This window comes from Schistocerca nitens, chromosome 1 (assembly GCF_023898315.1).
Source record: "Schistocerca nitens isolate TAMUIC-IGC-003100 chromosome 1, iqSchNite1.1, whole genome shotgun sequence".
NCBI classification, from domain to species: domain Eukaryota; kingdom Metazoa; phylum Arthropoda; class Insecta; order Orthoptera; family Acrididae; genus Schistocerca; species Schistocerca nitens.
In genome coordinates this window covers 438,109,831-438,126,035 of record NC_064614.1, presented here as the reverse complement: position 1 = coordinate 438,126,035, position 16,205 = coordinate 438,109,831, and the positions used below count along the sequence as shown (strand labels likewise).

Below are 16,205 nucleotides of genomic sequence, written 5' to 3'. Positions count from 1 at the left end.
CTAAAACTGTATATACAGGCTCTTCAATAGATGAGTTTGAAAATTTATAATGAATTAAACAGGAGCAAGTCAATGCAGATGAGTTCGGTCCACTGAAGAGAAAGCTATACATGGCACTGGTACTGAAATGCCATTACTCAGTGGATGAATTTGTAGGGGTAATTACACTAAATAAAAGAAAATGTTTGCATGCATTTTATATTGGAAATAATCACTTTTATTATACTGCACAAACACAATACAAACATACATTAATGCAGGAAATGAAACACTGTCGTTTTCCCCAAAGAACCTCATTCGCAAAGAGAGTGTTTCAGTGTCCTGTCGACTATCGACTCGTCATTTCCACATAACCCTCCCACCCCCTGAAGTGCGGAGCACCAGGTATGGTGGGGTACTTAAACTTCACCTCTTGGCCTGCCCGAGTGCGGATAGTGCAGGTGTGGGTGCTGCTCGATGATTCTGCTGATGCATTAGGTCCCATGGTGTGGAGCTCCAGTGGGTCATAGCTGTCTGGCTCTGCGAAGGTTGTGGGTTCATTGAGAGGTTTGTCTGAAGTTGTCTGAGAGATTGCAGCCGGTGCTGTCATTGTCCAAGCGGGTTTTACCTGCTCAATTGAAACGTTGGTCAGGTTTCCCTGGAGGAGGATATCCACTGTGTGTGTGCCCCATTCTAGCACTTGGTATGGTCCGGTGTAGGGCGGCTGTAAAGAATGACATGCCAGGTCTGTGTGGAGCATGGTGTGAGAGCAAGTATCGAGGGACTTGTGTATGAACACTGGGTGCTGCATGTAGCGTCTCTGCCTGCTTCCTCATTTGTTGCAAGAGGTGGGGTAGTTGTGTGTCATCTGGGATAGGAACTGGTGCAAGGAATTCCGCTGGAACACGTAGTGGTTCTCCACGTACTAACTCTGCAGAGGAGCAACTGATGTATGTTTTTAATGCGGTCCATAATCCCAGTAAAATCAATGGCAAAGCTTGAGCCCATGAGTCCTCGTGGCACATCAGGGCAGCCTTTAAAGTCCGGTGCCACCTTTCCACCAAACTGTTGCTGGCTGGCTAGTTGTCCAGTTTTGTTGGAAGATGCAGAGCTTCAACAGTTCTTGGAACAGTGTCAACTCAAATTGGCGTACTTGGTCGGTGGTAAAGAAAAATGGACACCCAAAACAAGCTACCCAAGTTTCCAAGAATGCACGCACTGTAGTCTCTGCAGAAATGTCCCTGGTTGGTGTAGCCTCTGCCCACTGTGTGCAACGATCCACTGCTGTAAACAAGTACCTGTAATCTTCTGAAGGAGGGAGAGGTCCGACCAAGTTAATGTGTATATGCCCAAAACATGCTGTTGGAGTTGGGAATTGTCCTACTGGAGCGTGAACCTGGCATCCCACTTTGCTACATTGACACTGATAGCAGCTGCAGGCCCACTCCCGTGTATCTTTCTTGACAGAAGGCCATACAAAACGGTCCATCACTAACTTCACTGAGGCATTGGTTCCTGGGTGTGCCAGGTTGTGAATGCCGTAGAACACCTTTCGTCAGAACTGGGTAGTGATGTATGGGCATGGTCTAACCATAGAGGTGTCGCACCATACCTTAAATGGCTGCAGGGGGCGTCCACAAGTTGTAAACGTAGGCCAGTGGATGATTCCACCATCAAGGACTGCAACTGCGCATCTGAAGCCTGAAGCCTTGCCAATTCAGAATAATCCAACATTGGACTTACCCCCTTAATGCGCAAGAAATATCCTGCCACAATGTTGTCGGCCCCATCGATGTGACGCATGTCTGTCGATAACTGGCATATAAACTCGATATGGCAGGCCTGATGGGGGGAACATGAATCGCTGATTTTATAGAAAGCTGCCATGAGAGGTTTATGGTCAGTGTATATGGTGAACAGTCTGCCCTCAATGAAAGAGCGGAAGTGTCTGACACTTTCATACATTGCAAGGAGTTCCCTGTTGTATGCACTCTAACGAGTTTGACCCATCTGTAGCTTTTGTGAGAAGAAACTTAGTTGCTGCCACTGACCCCTCAGTCTCTGGTGAAGTGCTGCACATATTGCAACTTGGCTTGTATCCACTGACAGGGCTAGCTGAGCTCCTGGTGTGGGATGTGCGAGCCCCACTGCATCATGCAGGCTGTTTTGCAGTGCCTTGAAGGCAGAGTCCATCTGGGTGACCATGGGAGTGAGTGCTTGCCAATTTTCTTGTGTCCAGATAAGGCACTGTTCAATGGCGTCTGGATAGCTGCTGTTCCTTGCAGGTGGCAATGATAGAAATTTATCATTCCTAGGAATCGTCAGTGATTGTGGTAGTTTTGGGACCTTGGTAGGGTAACAACTCCAGTTGGAAAATGCCCTGAGCTGACACCTTATAACCCAGGCGGGTCACCACGGATTCCCCAAACATGCACTTATCTTTGTTAAGTGTTATTCCATGAGCACTAAGCCTGCTTTGCACCTCATTTATGTGTTTCTGATGGTCATAAATGTTCTCAGAAAACACCAGAATATTGTATAGATAAGAGAAACAATATGGTAGTCCTCTTAGCACGCTGTCCAGAAACCATTGCCATGTTTGGGCAGCATTTTTCAGCCCAAATGGCATCAACAAAAATTCAAACAGCCCGAATGGGGTTGTCACTGCAGTCTTTGGCATGTACTGCTCTGCCATTGGGATCTGATTATAAGCCTTACTGCAATCTAAATCACTGAATATGGTCATCCCAGCCAGTGAATGGGTGAAATCCTGTATATGTAGCACAGGGTATCTATCCAGAACAGTTTGGGCATTCAAAGCTCGATAATCACTGCACAGGCACCATGACCCTTTCTTTTTATGAGTAAGGTGCAGAGGAGAGGACCATGGACTGTTGGATGGCTGTATAGTTCCGTTCCTTCTTGCAGCATCTCAATGAAAGTGGTCTTGGTTTCCCGCAAGCTATCAGGTGCAAGCCTGCAAACATGTGAGGAAACTGGTGGGCCTGGAGTTGTATGGATGTGGTGCACCATCTCATGCTTCACCCTGTTCTTTCTTGTTCCATGTCGTGGCTTGAGTGTTGCCTTTGTGGTTGAAACAGTGGGAGCCTGTTGTTGCAACATCAACTGATGTTATTTGGACCATCTGCAGGTCAGACTCCTTCATTGCTATGGTGTCCTCCCAGGTGGGCGCGCTGAGGTTGTCTACTCTTGGGCATGCATGAGAGGGCAGATGTCCTTGTATTCCCAAGATAACCCATCCATTGGTATAATGGAAAAGGTGTGACTTGTGTAACTCCTTGGGCAATGCATGCTTTGCCTGGAAATCAGCACTTAGTCTAGGCTGGTCAATATCTGCCATAACAAAGGTCCAGTTGCATTTTTCTGGTAGCACAATGTCCATTACCAGTGTTTCCTGTTCATATATGTGGATGACTGAATCGTTGACTGCTTTCAAAGTGGTCTTTTAGGCACTCTTGTCTGAAGGAAAGAAATTTACAGGCAGAGTGCTGACATCTGAGACAGTGTCGACCAAAAACATCCATCCCGTAGAGCAATCAGGAACAAAAAGTCTTTATGAAGCCGTGTACCTGACAGCTGTGTGAGAAGTTTACCGCTTAACATAGGCTCACGCTGAAATGGGGGTGCCCTCCTCCCATGCTCTGTGAGTTTAGCACAGTTGCTTGTTGTCACAGTGGGCTGCACCTAAAGCAGGCCATGGGATGCATTTGGGTGCGAGCACAAAACGTTACACTTCGTAGCTTGCGCACTGAAATTCTGGTGGAACCAGCAATAACAGGTGCCGTTGTTTACACGACACGGCAGGTGCATTGGCTAGTGAGGACCCATGTGTGCCAGCTGCCACAATGTCACGTGGCTCTAACTGCTGCAGCTGGGCGGTCAGTTGATCGATGGCACTGCGAGGAGATCAGAAATCTTCGGTTGCGTCTGGTGCTCGTGGTGGCACAAGTTGGAGGCGCCATGTCAATCAGCTCCGGCAGTGCTCAGTGGGAGTCATTAGCCAAGGTGGTTGTGGCGGCAGCCAATGTGGCATGCGAGTCGAGCAGGGAGTGCCCTCTATCGGCTACTTGCAGCAACTTGCCTGATGGCCAGCCCTCGTACACCATTAAGGTTAAGCGCATCTGTGAAGATAACTGCTGTTGCCAGATGCACACAAGTAATGTTTCTGAGAAGACGGAAGGGTCCACCATAGCACGTAAATGCCAATAAAAGTCTGTAGTTGACCTGTCACCATGTTTCCCGAGGTACAGGAGCTGTATTATCCACTGATCCACTGGTTTTGTGCAATGCAAAATTAGTGCTGACTTGAGGATGGTGTAAGCTTGTTGTGGTGGAGGTTGCATAACTATATCTGATACCACTGATGAAGCATGTTAGTCCAGGTGGCATATCACTAGCATAAACTGTTCAAAATCATCGACTATTTGTTGCTGCACGAAAATGTTCTCCATAATAGTGAACCAAATTTCCGGACATTCAGGAATGAAAGGCAGGGGCCAAATTTGTAACTGCAAAGTGGGTGGGCTGCGAGAGCCAGTGAATGGAAAGTTTGAAGCTCATGGGAGTGGCACCAACATGGATGATGAAAACACAAGCACATTTGGTTTGATATCGGTGTGTCCTGTGGGCTGATTGTGCGAGGCAATATCCTGTGGTGGCAGCATGGGCACCGCCGGTACATGCGGTGTTGTTGGAAACGTAACATTGTGGACGAACTCAGTATGAGATGTAGGAATCTGTGGCACTGTAAACTGAGGAGTTTGCTGCATAATGTCAAGCTTGTTCTTGATATTCCGGATGATGCCGTCAATGTCAGGGAAGAGGTTCTGGGCAGACGACATGTCGATACAAGACGGCGCGGAAAATGTGTAAAGAAACTTGTCTACTGCCACACCATGCTAGTTATGGGGTCACCACTTATGTAGGGGTAATTACACTACATAAAAGAAAATGCTTGCATGGTTTTTGTACTGGAAATAACCGCATTTATTATACCACATGAACACAATACAAACATATATTAATGCAGGAAACGAAACACTGTCGTTTTCCCCAAAGAACCTCATTTGCAAAGAGAGTGTTTCAGTGTCCTGCCGACTATTAACTTGTCACTCCCACAAATTCATTTAGGACAAACTGGTAACTCTAGCCAAATACAACTTATTACATATTCCACTAATTGTATACAGTTTTTCATTCAAATATAATTTTAGTGTTATATTATTATTTGTTAGTGTAAAAATTATTTTACCTGTGGTGTAAACCTGACCTGTCTCCAAAACCAAATGGATTGCAAATGAACATAATGAGACGAATAAATTACAATTCACTATTGTTATTATTAATCTAACATGATCCTTTCATGTTATACTCACACAATCCACTCCTTAGATATTTCTTAGAACAGATATGTATTAACCGATGGGGATAACGTTAACCTCAATCAGTATTTTTGTCAATAACTATCAGAATTCGATGAAAATTATTAAATGGAGTCTAGATTTTAAAAAGTCAGGAATGAATAGGTAACAATGTTTATATATAATGGTTTAGAAAGGTACTGTGTAATAGTACTTCCTAAAGGAACTTAACAAATGTGTCCTTGGAGTCTTTCGTGACGGCATACTTGAATAAAATGTTCTTGGTTTTCCAGCTGCGTCATTTCGAATAAAATCCTTGAGCTTTCAATGGCCATCTCTGCCATCATCGTTAGGAATTCACTGACTGCTGGGGCTGCTATGGTTTCTCGCTTATATAGGCATGATGACATCATCAGCAGCCTATCAGATCGATCCAATGTGGCACGCACGCGTCAGTCGACAGTCAATAACTGTCAGAATTCGATGAAAATTATTAAATTGATTCTAGATTTTAAAAAGTCAGGAAGGAATAGGTAACAATGTTTATATAAGATTGTTTAGAAAGATACTGTGTAATAATGCTGCGTAAAGGAACTTAACAAATGTGTCCTCGGAGTCTTTTGCGACAGCATACTTGAATAAAACGTTCTTGGTTTTCCAGTTGTGTCAATTCAAATAAAATCCTTGAGCTTCTGATGGCCCCATCTCTGCAATGGTCGTCAGGAGTTCACTGACTGTTGGGCCGACTTGATAAGCTCCCTTTGTTTTATATGGCGCTTGTGCTCAGTACAACGCTCTGCAACCATGCGAATTGTTTGTCCAATATACATGCTGCCACATTCACAGGGTACACCATACACACCGGACACTCGAAGAGCAATGTTGTCTTTAACAGGGCGCAATATATCTCGTATCTTGGGGGCGGGCCGGAACACTGGTCTTAGCCCATGTTTCTGCAGCAGACATACTAACTTACTGCTAGTTGCTCCACAGTATTGGTGAATCAATAGAAGAGGCTAAACAGACTGTATTCCTGCCATACTGTGGAGCAACTAGCAGTAAGTTATGACGTCTGCATGGGGAAACCATGTATTCTGTGCCGTGCACGGTGACTGTATTTTCACCTGCACCGAACATGTTTTCGCGACCGATCATGACAAGTGCACTTACGAGGGTTGTCTTTTCAACCAGGTAGTCAGCCTTCAGCACTGTGATAAGCCACCTTTTGTCAGACATAAGTTCTGACATCAATGCTCTACCACTTAATAGCTCATCGACAAAGGATGGACCTCTGACACTGCAACTTCGTGAGGCTGCCAGCTTGTCAAACACAGTGCCTGGATCCATGACCCAGACCTTACAACTGTCACCATCTCGTCACCTCACGTGGAGGTTTTCTATTGAGGACATCATAAAATCAAACCTAGAGATGGACTTTTTGTGTGATTTTTATCTCTCCCCAGTCATACAACATGCTGTGCTCCTGTACTTTGACACAAGCTGCTCCATCCCAAGATATTTCACCCAGGCACATACCCCTACCCAGTACATTGGGCATTCAAGACAAACAACAGGAAGACAATTGTACATCCATCAAAAGACTACAGGAGTGTGTCTTCTCAGCTGGCAAGCTCTTGGTTGTTCACTAACACTACACCAATGCTGTGCACCACTGGACACACTTTTTACAAGAAGCACATTGCTTGCACAATGTAGTAACAACACACCCGATGCCCTCATCTGGCTTCTCTTGACACACAACAGTCATGATGACAACAGTGGGAGTGCATGTGTCACTCTGATCTCTCACCCTGATCTCTCCTGCTGCTCACACCCACTCAACATCCGACCATTCTCATCTCCTGCTCTACCCAGAACACTCACTGTCACTGACCTTGGGAACACAGCAAAGCACACATGTTACTACATCCAACCCTGCCTTGACACCCTGCTAATGTGCCGCATGAATCATCAGGCCCTCCACCCGTACAGCACATCTTTGCTATGTCTTTTCCACACATCTCACAGCCATGCAGCTCGATAGCCATCTGTTGCTGATTTTCACATGACAAGATGGAATATAACAATATATGAAAAGGAAAGTTGCTACTCACCACACAGCGGAGATGCTGAGTTGCAGACAGGCACAGCAAAAAGACTCTCACAATTAGAGCTTTCGGCCATTGAGGTCTTCATCAACAATAGACAGACAATTTCTTTTTCCACTGCTATGCTGCTTGGCCTTTACATTACGACTCTATGAATATTAATGTTACTTTACTGTTTTCTGCCATATTTATTTTGATCATTTTGTGATGTTTCTGATGCTGAGAGGTGAACTGCATGATTCTGCTTTATTTGTAATATATGGTGATGAACATGTGGATAAAAATTTGGAAACACCAAAAACAGACCACATTACTGTGCCTCATACAGTGTACAAAACTTGTTTACATTCAAAACATCTTGTAATGGATAAAGACAGCCCCAATATGGTTTTCAAGGGAATCTTATTCTATTATTCCTGCAAAATAGTGGAAAGTTGAAATTACAATTATGGAGTTCGGTAGCAATCACACTTTCTTTTCAAAGTAGACCACAAAGTCTCAATAATATTGAGATCTGGTGTTGTGGTGGGTAGGGAACATGTGGAAATTCATCCTCATGCTCACAGAACTGGTTCTGGATGGTGTGAGCTTTGTGAACAGATGCCCTGTCATTTTGGATCACCACTGGGGAAGAAATATTGTGCCATAGGATGAACCTGACAGCTAAAATGCCCATATAATCCTTGGCAGTAATGTGACCTTGCAGAGTAACCATATGGCCCATGGAATACTACAAAATGGCTGCCCAAATCATCCCCAAACCCCCACCATGTTTCACCCATGGGACATAAACATGGCCAGAGGCTGCAAACAGTGTGAAACAATACTCATCCTGCTAAACGACCTCATTACATTGCTCTATAGTCCAGGTTTTATGGCTTTGGCACCATGTTTCCTGTTGTGGGCATTTAGATCACTGATAAGTTTCCAGCTGACCCTGAATTCCCTGCCTTTGGAACTCCTCCCGATGTTTTTTCACTTTTCCTGTATGCGGTATAAATATCTGATAAGATGCCTCTTGAACTGCCAGCACTTCAATTACCTTCATAATGTAAGCACACATCATACAAACTCCAATAATTTGCCCATGTTCAAATTCACTTAGCTCCAACATAATGTACTTATATCTACACAGAACACTGCTCTGACTATAATAGACATGTGGACATTCCACAGGAATCATTCATGGTCAAACACAACAGTGCAAATTGCAGGATTGGGTAGCATCTGCATTTATGTTCAAGAACGCATTTGTCACAATTTTTCCATATTTTGTTGAATGGCTGTAAGATCTTATGTTAAGGACTGCCCTGCATTAAGTGGTTGACTGATTATAGTATGCCAATGGACGTAGGATTGAGCTTGGAGACTGGTAAAACAAGGGATTCTGATGTTACATAATATAGCCTTGAAGATTTTCAATGATGACTGATTTACTGCACTTGCTGTGGATCGATTTGTACAACAATTGTGATGTCTTGGTACAGTGACTAAATAGTAATGATTTTTGCTACATAATGATTAAAATTAGAAACAGTCTGTTAAAATGAAAACCACATAATATACCATGTCCTGGTTACAATTCTAAACTATACCACAATGTGATGACTCAATGTTGATAAACTACATAATGAATGAAAATACACTGAAGAGTCAAAGAAACTGGTGCCCCTGCCTAATATTGTGTAGGACCCTTGCGAGCACACAGAAGTGCTGCAACACGATGTTTCATGGACTCGACTAATGTCTGAAATACTGCTGGAGGGAACTGACACCATGAATTCTGCAGGATTGTCCATAAATCTGTAAGAGTTCAAGGGGATGCTCTTCTGAACAGTACGTTGAAAGGCATCCCAGACATGCACAATAATGTTCATGTCTGGGGAGTTTGGTGGCCAGCGGAAGTGTTTAAACTCAGAAGAGTGTTCCTGGAGAAATTCTGGATGCATGGGGTGTTGCATTGTCCTGCTGGAATTGCCCAAGTCTGTCAGAATGCACAGTGAACATAAAGGGATGCAGGTGATCAGACAGGATGCTTATGTAGGTGTCACCTGTCAGAGCCGTATCTAGACATATTAGGAATCCTACATCACTCCAACTGCACACACCTCACACTGTTACAGAGTTTCCATCAGCTTGAATAGTCCCCTGCTGACATGCAGGTCCATGAATTCATGTGGTTGTCTCCATACCCGTACATGTCCACCCGCTCATTAAAATTTGAAATGAGACTCGTCTGGCCAGGCAACATGCAAGGTCACTCGTCTCCTATATAAGCGGGCAGTGCATGCCAGCGGAACTATTCTGCTGTGAGCTCTATCTGCGACAGCATTGAAGCACTATGGCTCGTCGAAGTGTGAATCATCAACGCCGCCACCACATGCCTGTCTACAAACATATTATTAGCCTCAAGAATAAACTTGGAGGAAATGCAACAGCCCAAGTAGTAATCTTAAATGGACCTATTTTGGCTTTGCAGACAAAATGGTAGTGGAAGAGAGAATGTTTTCAAAGTTACTAAAGTCAACAGAAACAATCACAAGAGATCATTAGCAAAAGCAATTGATACCTTTCAGAGGAGCACTGAAAATCAAATGGCCACAATACAGCAACGATAGGCATGAAAAGGTGATTTTGCACCATGACAGTGCTTGACCTGATGTCACAAAATTCATCAAAACATACTTGGAAACAATGAAATGGGAAGTCCTAGCCCACCCACCATATTCTCCAGTCATTGTCCCTCTGACTAACACCTTTTTTGATCAGTGGCACATGGCCTGACTGATTAGCACTTCCAGCCATGTGCAAAATTGGATCGATTTTTGGATCTCCTTTAGAGATGTCCAGTTCTTCCACTGCAGGATTTGTATGCTGCTGGAAAGATGAAGAAAGAAATGGCCAATATTTGGAATTGCAGAGTTTTTGTAAGTTTTTTCATAATAAAGCCTCAAACTTTGAGAAAAAACAGGGAAAGTGAAATTGTAGATCTAATTGTTATTTCTGTAAGAAGGTTGGACATAAGAATGAATATGAAATAGATGATTTAAGTATCCCATTTGATCATTTTGTCCCTAAGTGTATATTTACACATCTAAGAGTAACTTATTACATTTCCACACTGATTTAGAAGCAAATGGTAAGTAATTTGTTTAGTTTTAGGATCAGTTTCCTTTTTGAATGCATCAATGTCTGGATTAAACTTGTCAGCAGAAAATCCTGTAAAAGGAGCAGCCATCAAAAACAGGATATTTCTTTGATGTGTGTATCTGTGAGAGTATTTTGTCACCATTAGCTCAGTGCTGATATATTTTATATTTTATGTTAAACTTTGGCCTACACTTTCTTTGTGCAAGCACATAAGCAGCTACTTTACCAGCTATTAATTATCTACCCTTTTAAGAATGTATTATTACAGTATTCTACATTGTCTTCATCACTATATATGCAAATAAGGTTGACACTTGGTGAGGTTGCTGATGCGAGTAACCATAAAGGCATTTCCTATTTACAATCGCTCCAATCAGCCACTGCGCTGAGTGTCAACTTTGTTTGCACAAATAATACAAATTTGTACGATCGTAATTACCATGCATGTACTATTCTTTCATCTTTTACTGACTTGTTTAATGTTTTACGTTGCTGTCAAAACTTTTTGCATAATTCTATGAAAATCATATACACAATGCACACATAGAAAGAACTCAATACTTATGGAAAATATAGATCTTGAATACTGATTTATGACACTGATTACAAATATGACTAAGATTAATTAACTAGAATAACCATTTTTCTTATTTATAATTACAGACAGTCCAGTATCTGAGCATCTACTATTATATAATTTTTCCTTTCCTATGTATGTGCTCCAGTTGTACACCTTTGTGCAAGGATTGTATGTACTATTTCAGGTATATCAGGATGAAATGACCTAACAAGTGCCTAATAAGATGCTAACAGTGGGACACACAAATGTATGATGCTTTGCATATGTAATGAGGACTGAACCTTTGTGAAGAATGTGATGAAAAAGCCTATAGAGAAATCTGTCATCAAAAGGCTGAAAATCGACTTAACTGTTTAATAGGAAGTTGCACTTGTAACTGCTACTTTTGTAAATTGAACTGTGTACAAAATCATTTGTTTCAAGTCTATTACTTACTTAATGTGTTTGCAAGCAGTAATAGTTTATGTGAATTTTATTGCAATATCTGTATATAATTTTGGTTTATCAAGTACTTTCCTGCCCCCCCCCCCCCCAAAAAAAAAAAAAAAAAAAAAAAAAAAAAAAAAAAAAAAAACAATCTAATTTTTTCATTATTCTGACACATGATCTGCTCCACTCTCTGCATAATTCTTATGCATACTTACTGTACTGATCGATACCATGGCAACAGGCAAATTCGACACCACAGACATGGTTCTACTTACACATTATGTGTATTTACTGATTTGTGTATTCATATGTCTACCTCTGTCAACTAATTAATGAATTATATGATGCAAATCAGTAGCTCAAAGAACATTCATGTAATTTACATTTCAAACTGCACATATTGTTATGAGTCTGGTATTTGCTAATCACTTCACTTACCACTCTTGAAGCAGACAGTGTCTGAAGGATGTTGAGAAGCACATGGTAGAGGACTGTCAGGTGTCAGGGGCATAAATTGTCCTTCATGGAAAACTGATACTGCAAGGCGACCATCCTCATTTTTACGAAGTCCACTGTTAGCCAAATCATTGTTACCATAGAGCACAGAAAGATCTAAGTGTGATGTGGCACCATTCATCTGTTAAGAGAGTTTTTGAAAGATAATCCAAGGAATCAGTAAATGACAACTATGACATTCAGGTTAAAATAAATAGGTGATGCACTACAAAGGAATTATCCAAATAGGATGGGAATCAGTAGACATGATGTTCATTTGCAGACAAACAAATAACTATAATTTCAGAAAGAATTGATGATTTACTCAAGAGAAAGAGCTTTGCAAATTAAGCAAGTCAGTAATATGTAGGTCCACCTCTGGCCCTTATGCAGGCAGTTATTCAGCTTTGCACTGATTGACAGAGTTGTTGAATGTCCTCCTGAGGCATATCATGCCAAATTCTGCCCACCTGGTGCATTAGATCATCTAAATCCTGAGCAGGTGGGAAGACCCTGTTCATAATGCATAATGTTGCAGCTATGAATTCAGCATGCCCAAAACTCTGTGGAGACCTTTTTATGTACTGGGAAGAGTCATTTGCTGCACCGCTTTGATCCATTCAGGTAATGGTGCCAACTGTGCAGCTGAAACTAAGTATCTCAGAAAACGAACTTCACTCTCTCCCACGACACACTTCAGTTCATGAATAATGATGCCATAATCCTGCACCAGGCAGTAAAGCTGCCACAGGCAGTCTGAATGCTGATCTACCAAAGTAGAGAATATTAAAATGTAATCCATCTAACAAAACACAAATGGCAACTCCCATAGCACTTCATCCATGAACCTCTGCTAAGTCTGTACAGCATTCCTGAGACTGAATGGCATGAAATAGTATTAAAAAATTTGAAGTGTGTTTTCATTGTTTTCTTTTTTTTTTACTATTAGCTGAAGCCATGGGAATTTGAGAATATACTTTCACAGAATCTACCACACTAAATACTGTTGCACCACTAATGGTATTGTTGAACTCTGTCATGTTATGAATGGGGTATTGAGCCAGAATTGTGCTCTGTAATCATCACATATCCTCCAGGATGTATCTTTCTTTGGAAACATGTGAATTGGTGATATCCATGTACTGTTAGAACTAGTTAGAATACCTGTTTTTAGCAGTTGGTCGAACTATGCCTGTGCTGTGAGCAGATTCTCTGGAACCACGTATCATGGATGACGGGAGACAGGTTGCCCTTGAGTCATATGGACATAATCCTGTGTCAATGCTTGCACCTCCTAATGCCACTTGCAGGTTCCTTAAGTGCTGAGAAGTTGTGCAGTAAACTGTGAAACAGATTACCCATGGATAGTGGTGCAACATTAACTACCTAACTGAATTGTAGTAGCTTCTAGAGTTCTTCTTGCAGGGCGCACCTGTGTGTGTCCCAGATCATTTTGGATACAGAATCGTAGCACTGACTCCCAACATGGATGATGCGAAAGAGCTACCCGACACCTCCGAGCAGCAAGATGTGGGCACCTTGCACTGTATGAAATCTGACTTGGAAGGCATTTTAGGCAATGTTTCTTCTGTGCTAATTGGCACCAATTGACAGTTGACTAAATCCACCATGAGGTGATAATACTAGAGAAAATTTGCACCTGTGATAGAACCTGGCACATCTGCAACAATGAAACTCCACAACAATTTTGGTTCAGTTGTAATTCCAGTTGTTATTCACTATATATCAAAATTCTCAAATTGTTGACTGTTGTCAATAAATATTATGATGTTGCTCTCATTGTGTCTGTACCTTTATTGGATAGACATTGACTTCTGATCCTCTCTCCACCAGAAATTTCTTCCCCCAAGCATAGTGATGCACAAACAATCATTGGAAACCATTGCTTGAGGTCAATGTTGCATTTTATACACTACTGGGTATTAAAATTGCTACACCAAGAAGAAATGCATATGACAAACAGGTATTCAATGGATGAATATATTATACTAGAACTGACATGTGATTACATTTTCACGCAATTTGGGTGCATAGATCCAGAGAAATCAGTACCCAGAACAACCACCTCTGGCCGTAATAACGGCCTTGATACGCCTGGGCATTGAGTCAAACAGAACTTGGATGGTGTGTACAGGTACAGCTGCCCATGCAGCTTCAACACGATACCACAGTTCATAAAGAGTAGTGACTGGCGTATTGTGACGAGCTAGTTGCTCGGCCACCATTGACCAGACGTTTTCAATTGGTGAGAGATCTGGAGAATTTGCTGGCCAGGGCAGCAATCAAATATTTTCTGTATCCAGAAAGGCCCAACCAGGACCTGCAACATGCGGTCATGCATTATCCTGCTGAAATGTAGGGATTCGCAGGGACTGAATGAAGGGTAGAGCCACGGGTCGTAACACATCTGAAATGTAACGTCCACTGTCCAAAGTGCTGTCAATGTGAACAAGAGGTGACCGAGACATGTAACCAATGGCACCCCATACCATCACGCCTGGTGATATGCCAGTATGGCGATGACGAATACACGCTTCCAATGTGTGTTAACCACGATGTCGTCAAACACAGATGCGACCATCATGATGCTGTAAATAGAACCTGGATTCATCCAAAAAAATGACGTTTTGCCATTTGTGCACCCAGGTTCGTCATTGAGTACACCATCGCAGGCGCTCCTGTCTGTGATGCAGCGTCAAGGGTAGTCGCAGCCATGGTCTCCAAGTTGATAGTCCATGCTGCTGCAAATGTTGTCGAACTGTTCATGCAGATGGTTGTTGTCTTGCAAACGTCCCCATCTGTTGACTGAGGAATTGAGACGTGGCTGCACAATCTGTTACAGCCATGCGGATAAGATGCCTGTCATCTCGACTGCTAGTGATACGAGGCCATTGGGATCCAGCACGGCGTTCCGTATTACCCTCCTGAACCCACCAATTCCATATTCTGCTAACGATCATTGGATCTGGACCAATGCAAGCAGCAATGTTGCAATAGGATAAACCGCAATTGCGATAGGCTACAATCCAACCTTTATCAAAGTCGGAAATGTGATGGTACGCATTTCTCCTCATTACACGAGGCATCACAACAACGTTTCACCAGGCAATGCTGGTCAACTGCTGTTTTTGTATGAGAAATCGGTTGGAAACAGCATCTACTTCCTCTAGGTTAAATTTCACGTCTGTAGCACATCATCTTTGTGGTGTAGCAATTTTAATGGCCAGTAGTGTATTTACACATATTTTGTGCTGTACTGGGCGCTTATGTGGTTGCTAATGAGCTTGTCTTTGCAGTTTTGATAACTGCAGAGTTGAGTGCATTGGCGATCAAGGTTCCCAAAACATTTGTGATACCAGCACCATTGTCCTGTCAATGGTTATGGTTCAGTATTATTGCACTTCTTCCCACTGTCAAGACATCCCTCTTGCTGATGGATAGCTACTTGCATACTGAGCTTGGCCTCTTGTGCTGCTAACTGCTCCACAGTACATTCAGTCCACATGCTTTGTAAGTATGAATCATTCATGTTTGTTACAGAGTTCATACTACTCTCATTTGTTTCCCTGTTTGCTTCAGGCTCCTTCCTTTGCCTAACACTGATGATTGCACACAGAGAAGCCTGCCCTAAACTGTTTGGAACAATATCTGTCATCTTAGCTAAGTCCTAGAAAGGTATATTTGTCTGTGCCATGGATGTTGGCTGGAAATTTTCACAACTGTAGCACCTATAAGTATTGTTTAAGTAGAAGATCTGGCACCACCAGAGTACAAAGGGTTTTAAGTACCTGTGATGGACTCTTCTCCGCATACCATCTTCTGCAAATATTTTTTGTAAATGTAGCACCAGAGATACGATATACTGCTAAATGAGTGCCTCCTTGAGCATAATGTAGTTCTGATGTCCCAAGGAATCCTCTATCTATTCTATAACATCCAAACTAAAGTGTCCAACCACTGTATTGAATTTATCACCATTTGCAAACATTTCACGTTGTTGAAAAAAACCAAAGCTGCGGGCTCTTTATCCAGAATGCCAGAAGCTCAATGGTCCCACTTCAG

The 16,205-nt window shown here is 42.4% G+C and overlaps 1 protein-coding gene across 1 annotated transcript in view; it reads right to left on the bottom strand.

The window, feature by feature from the left end:
* Window positions 1-16,205, bottom strand: part of LOC126253025 (peroxidase-like) — an 87,374-nt gene that overhangs the window by 58,624 nt on the left and 12,545 nt on the right. The window contains exon 4 of the mRNA XM_049954129.1: window positions 12,066-12,264. Coding sequence (XP_049810086.1) covers window positions 12,066-12,264 — 199 coding nt within the window. The remainder of the gene's footprint in view (window positions 1-12,065; window positions 12,265-16,205) is intronic.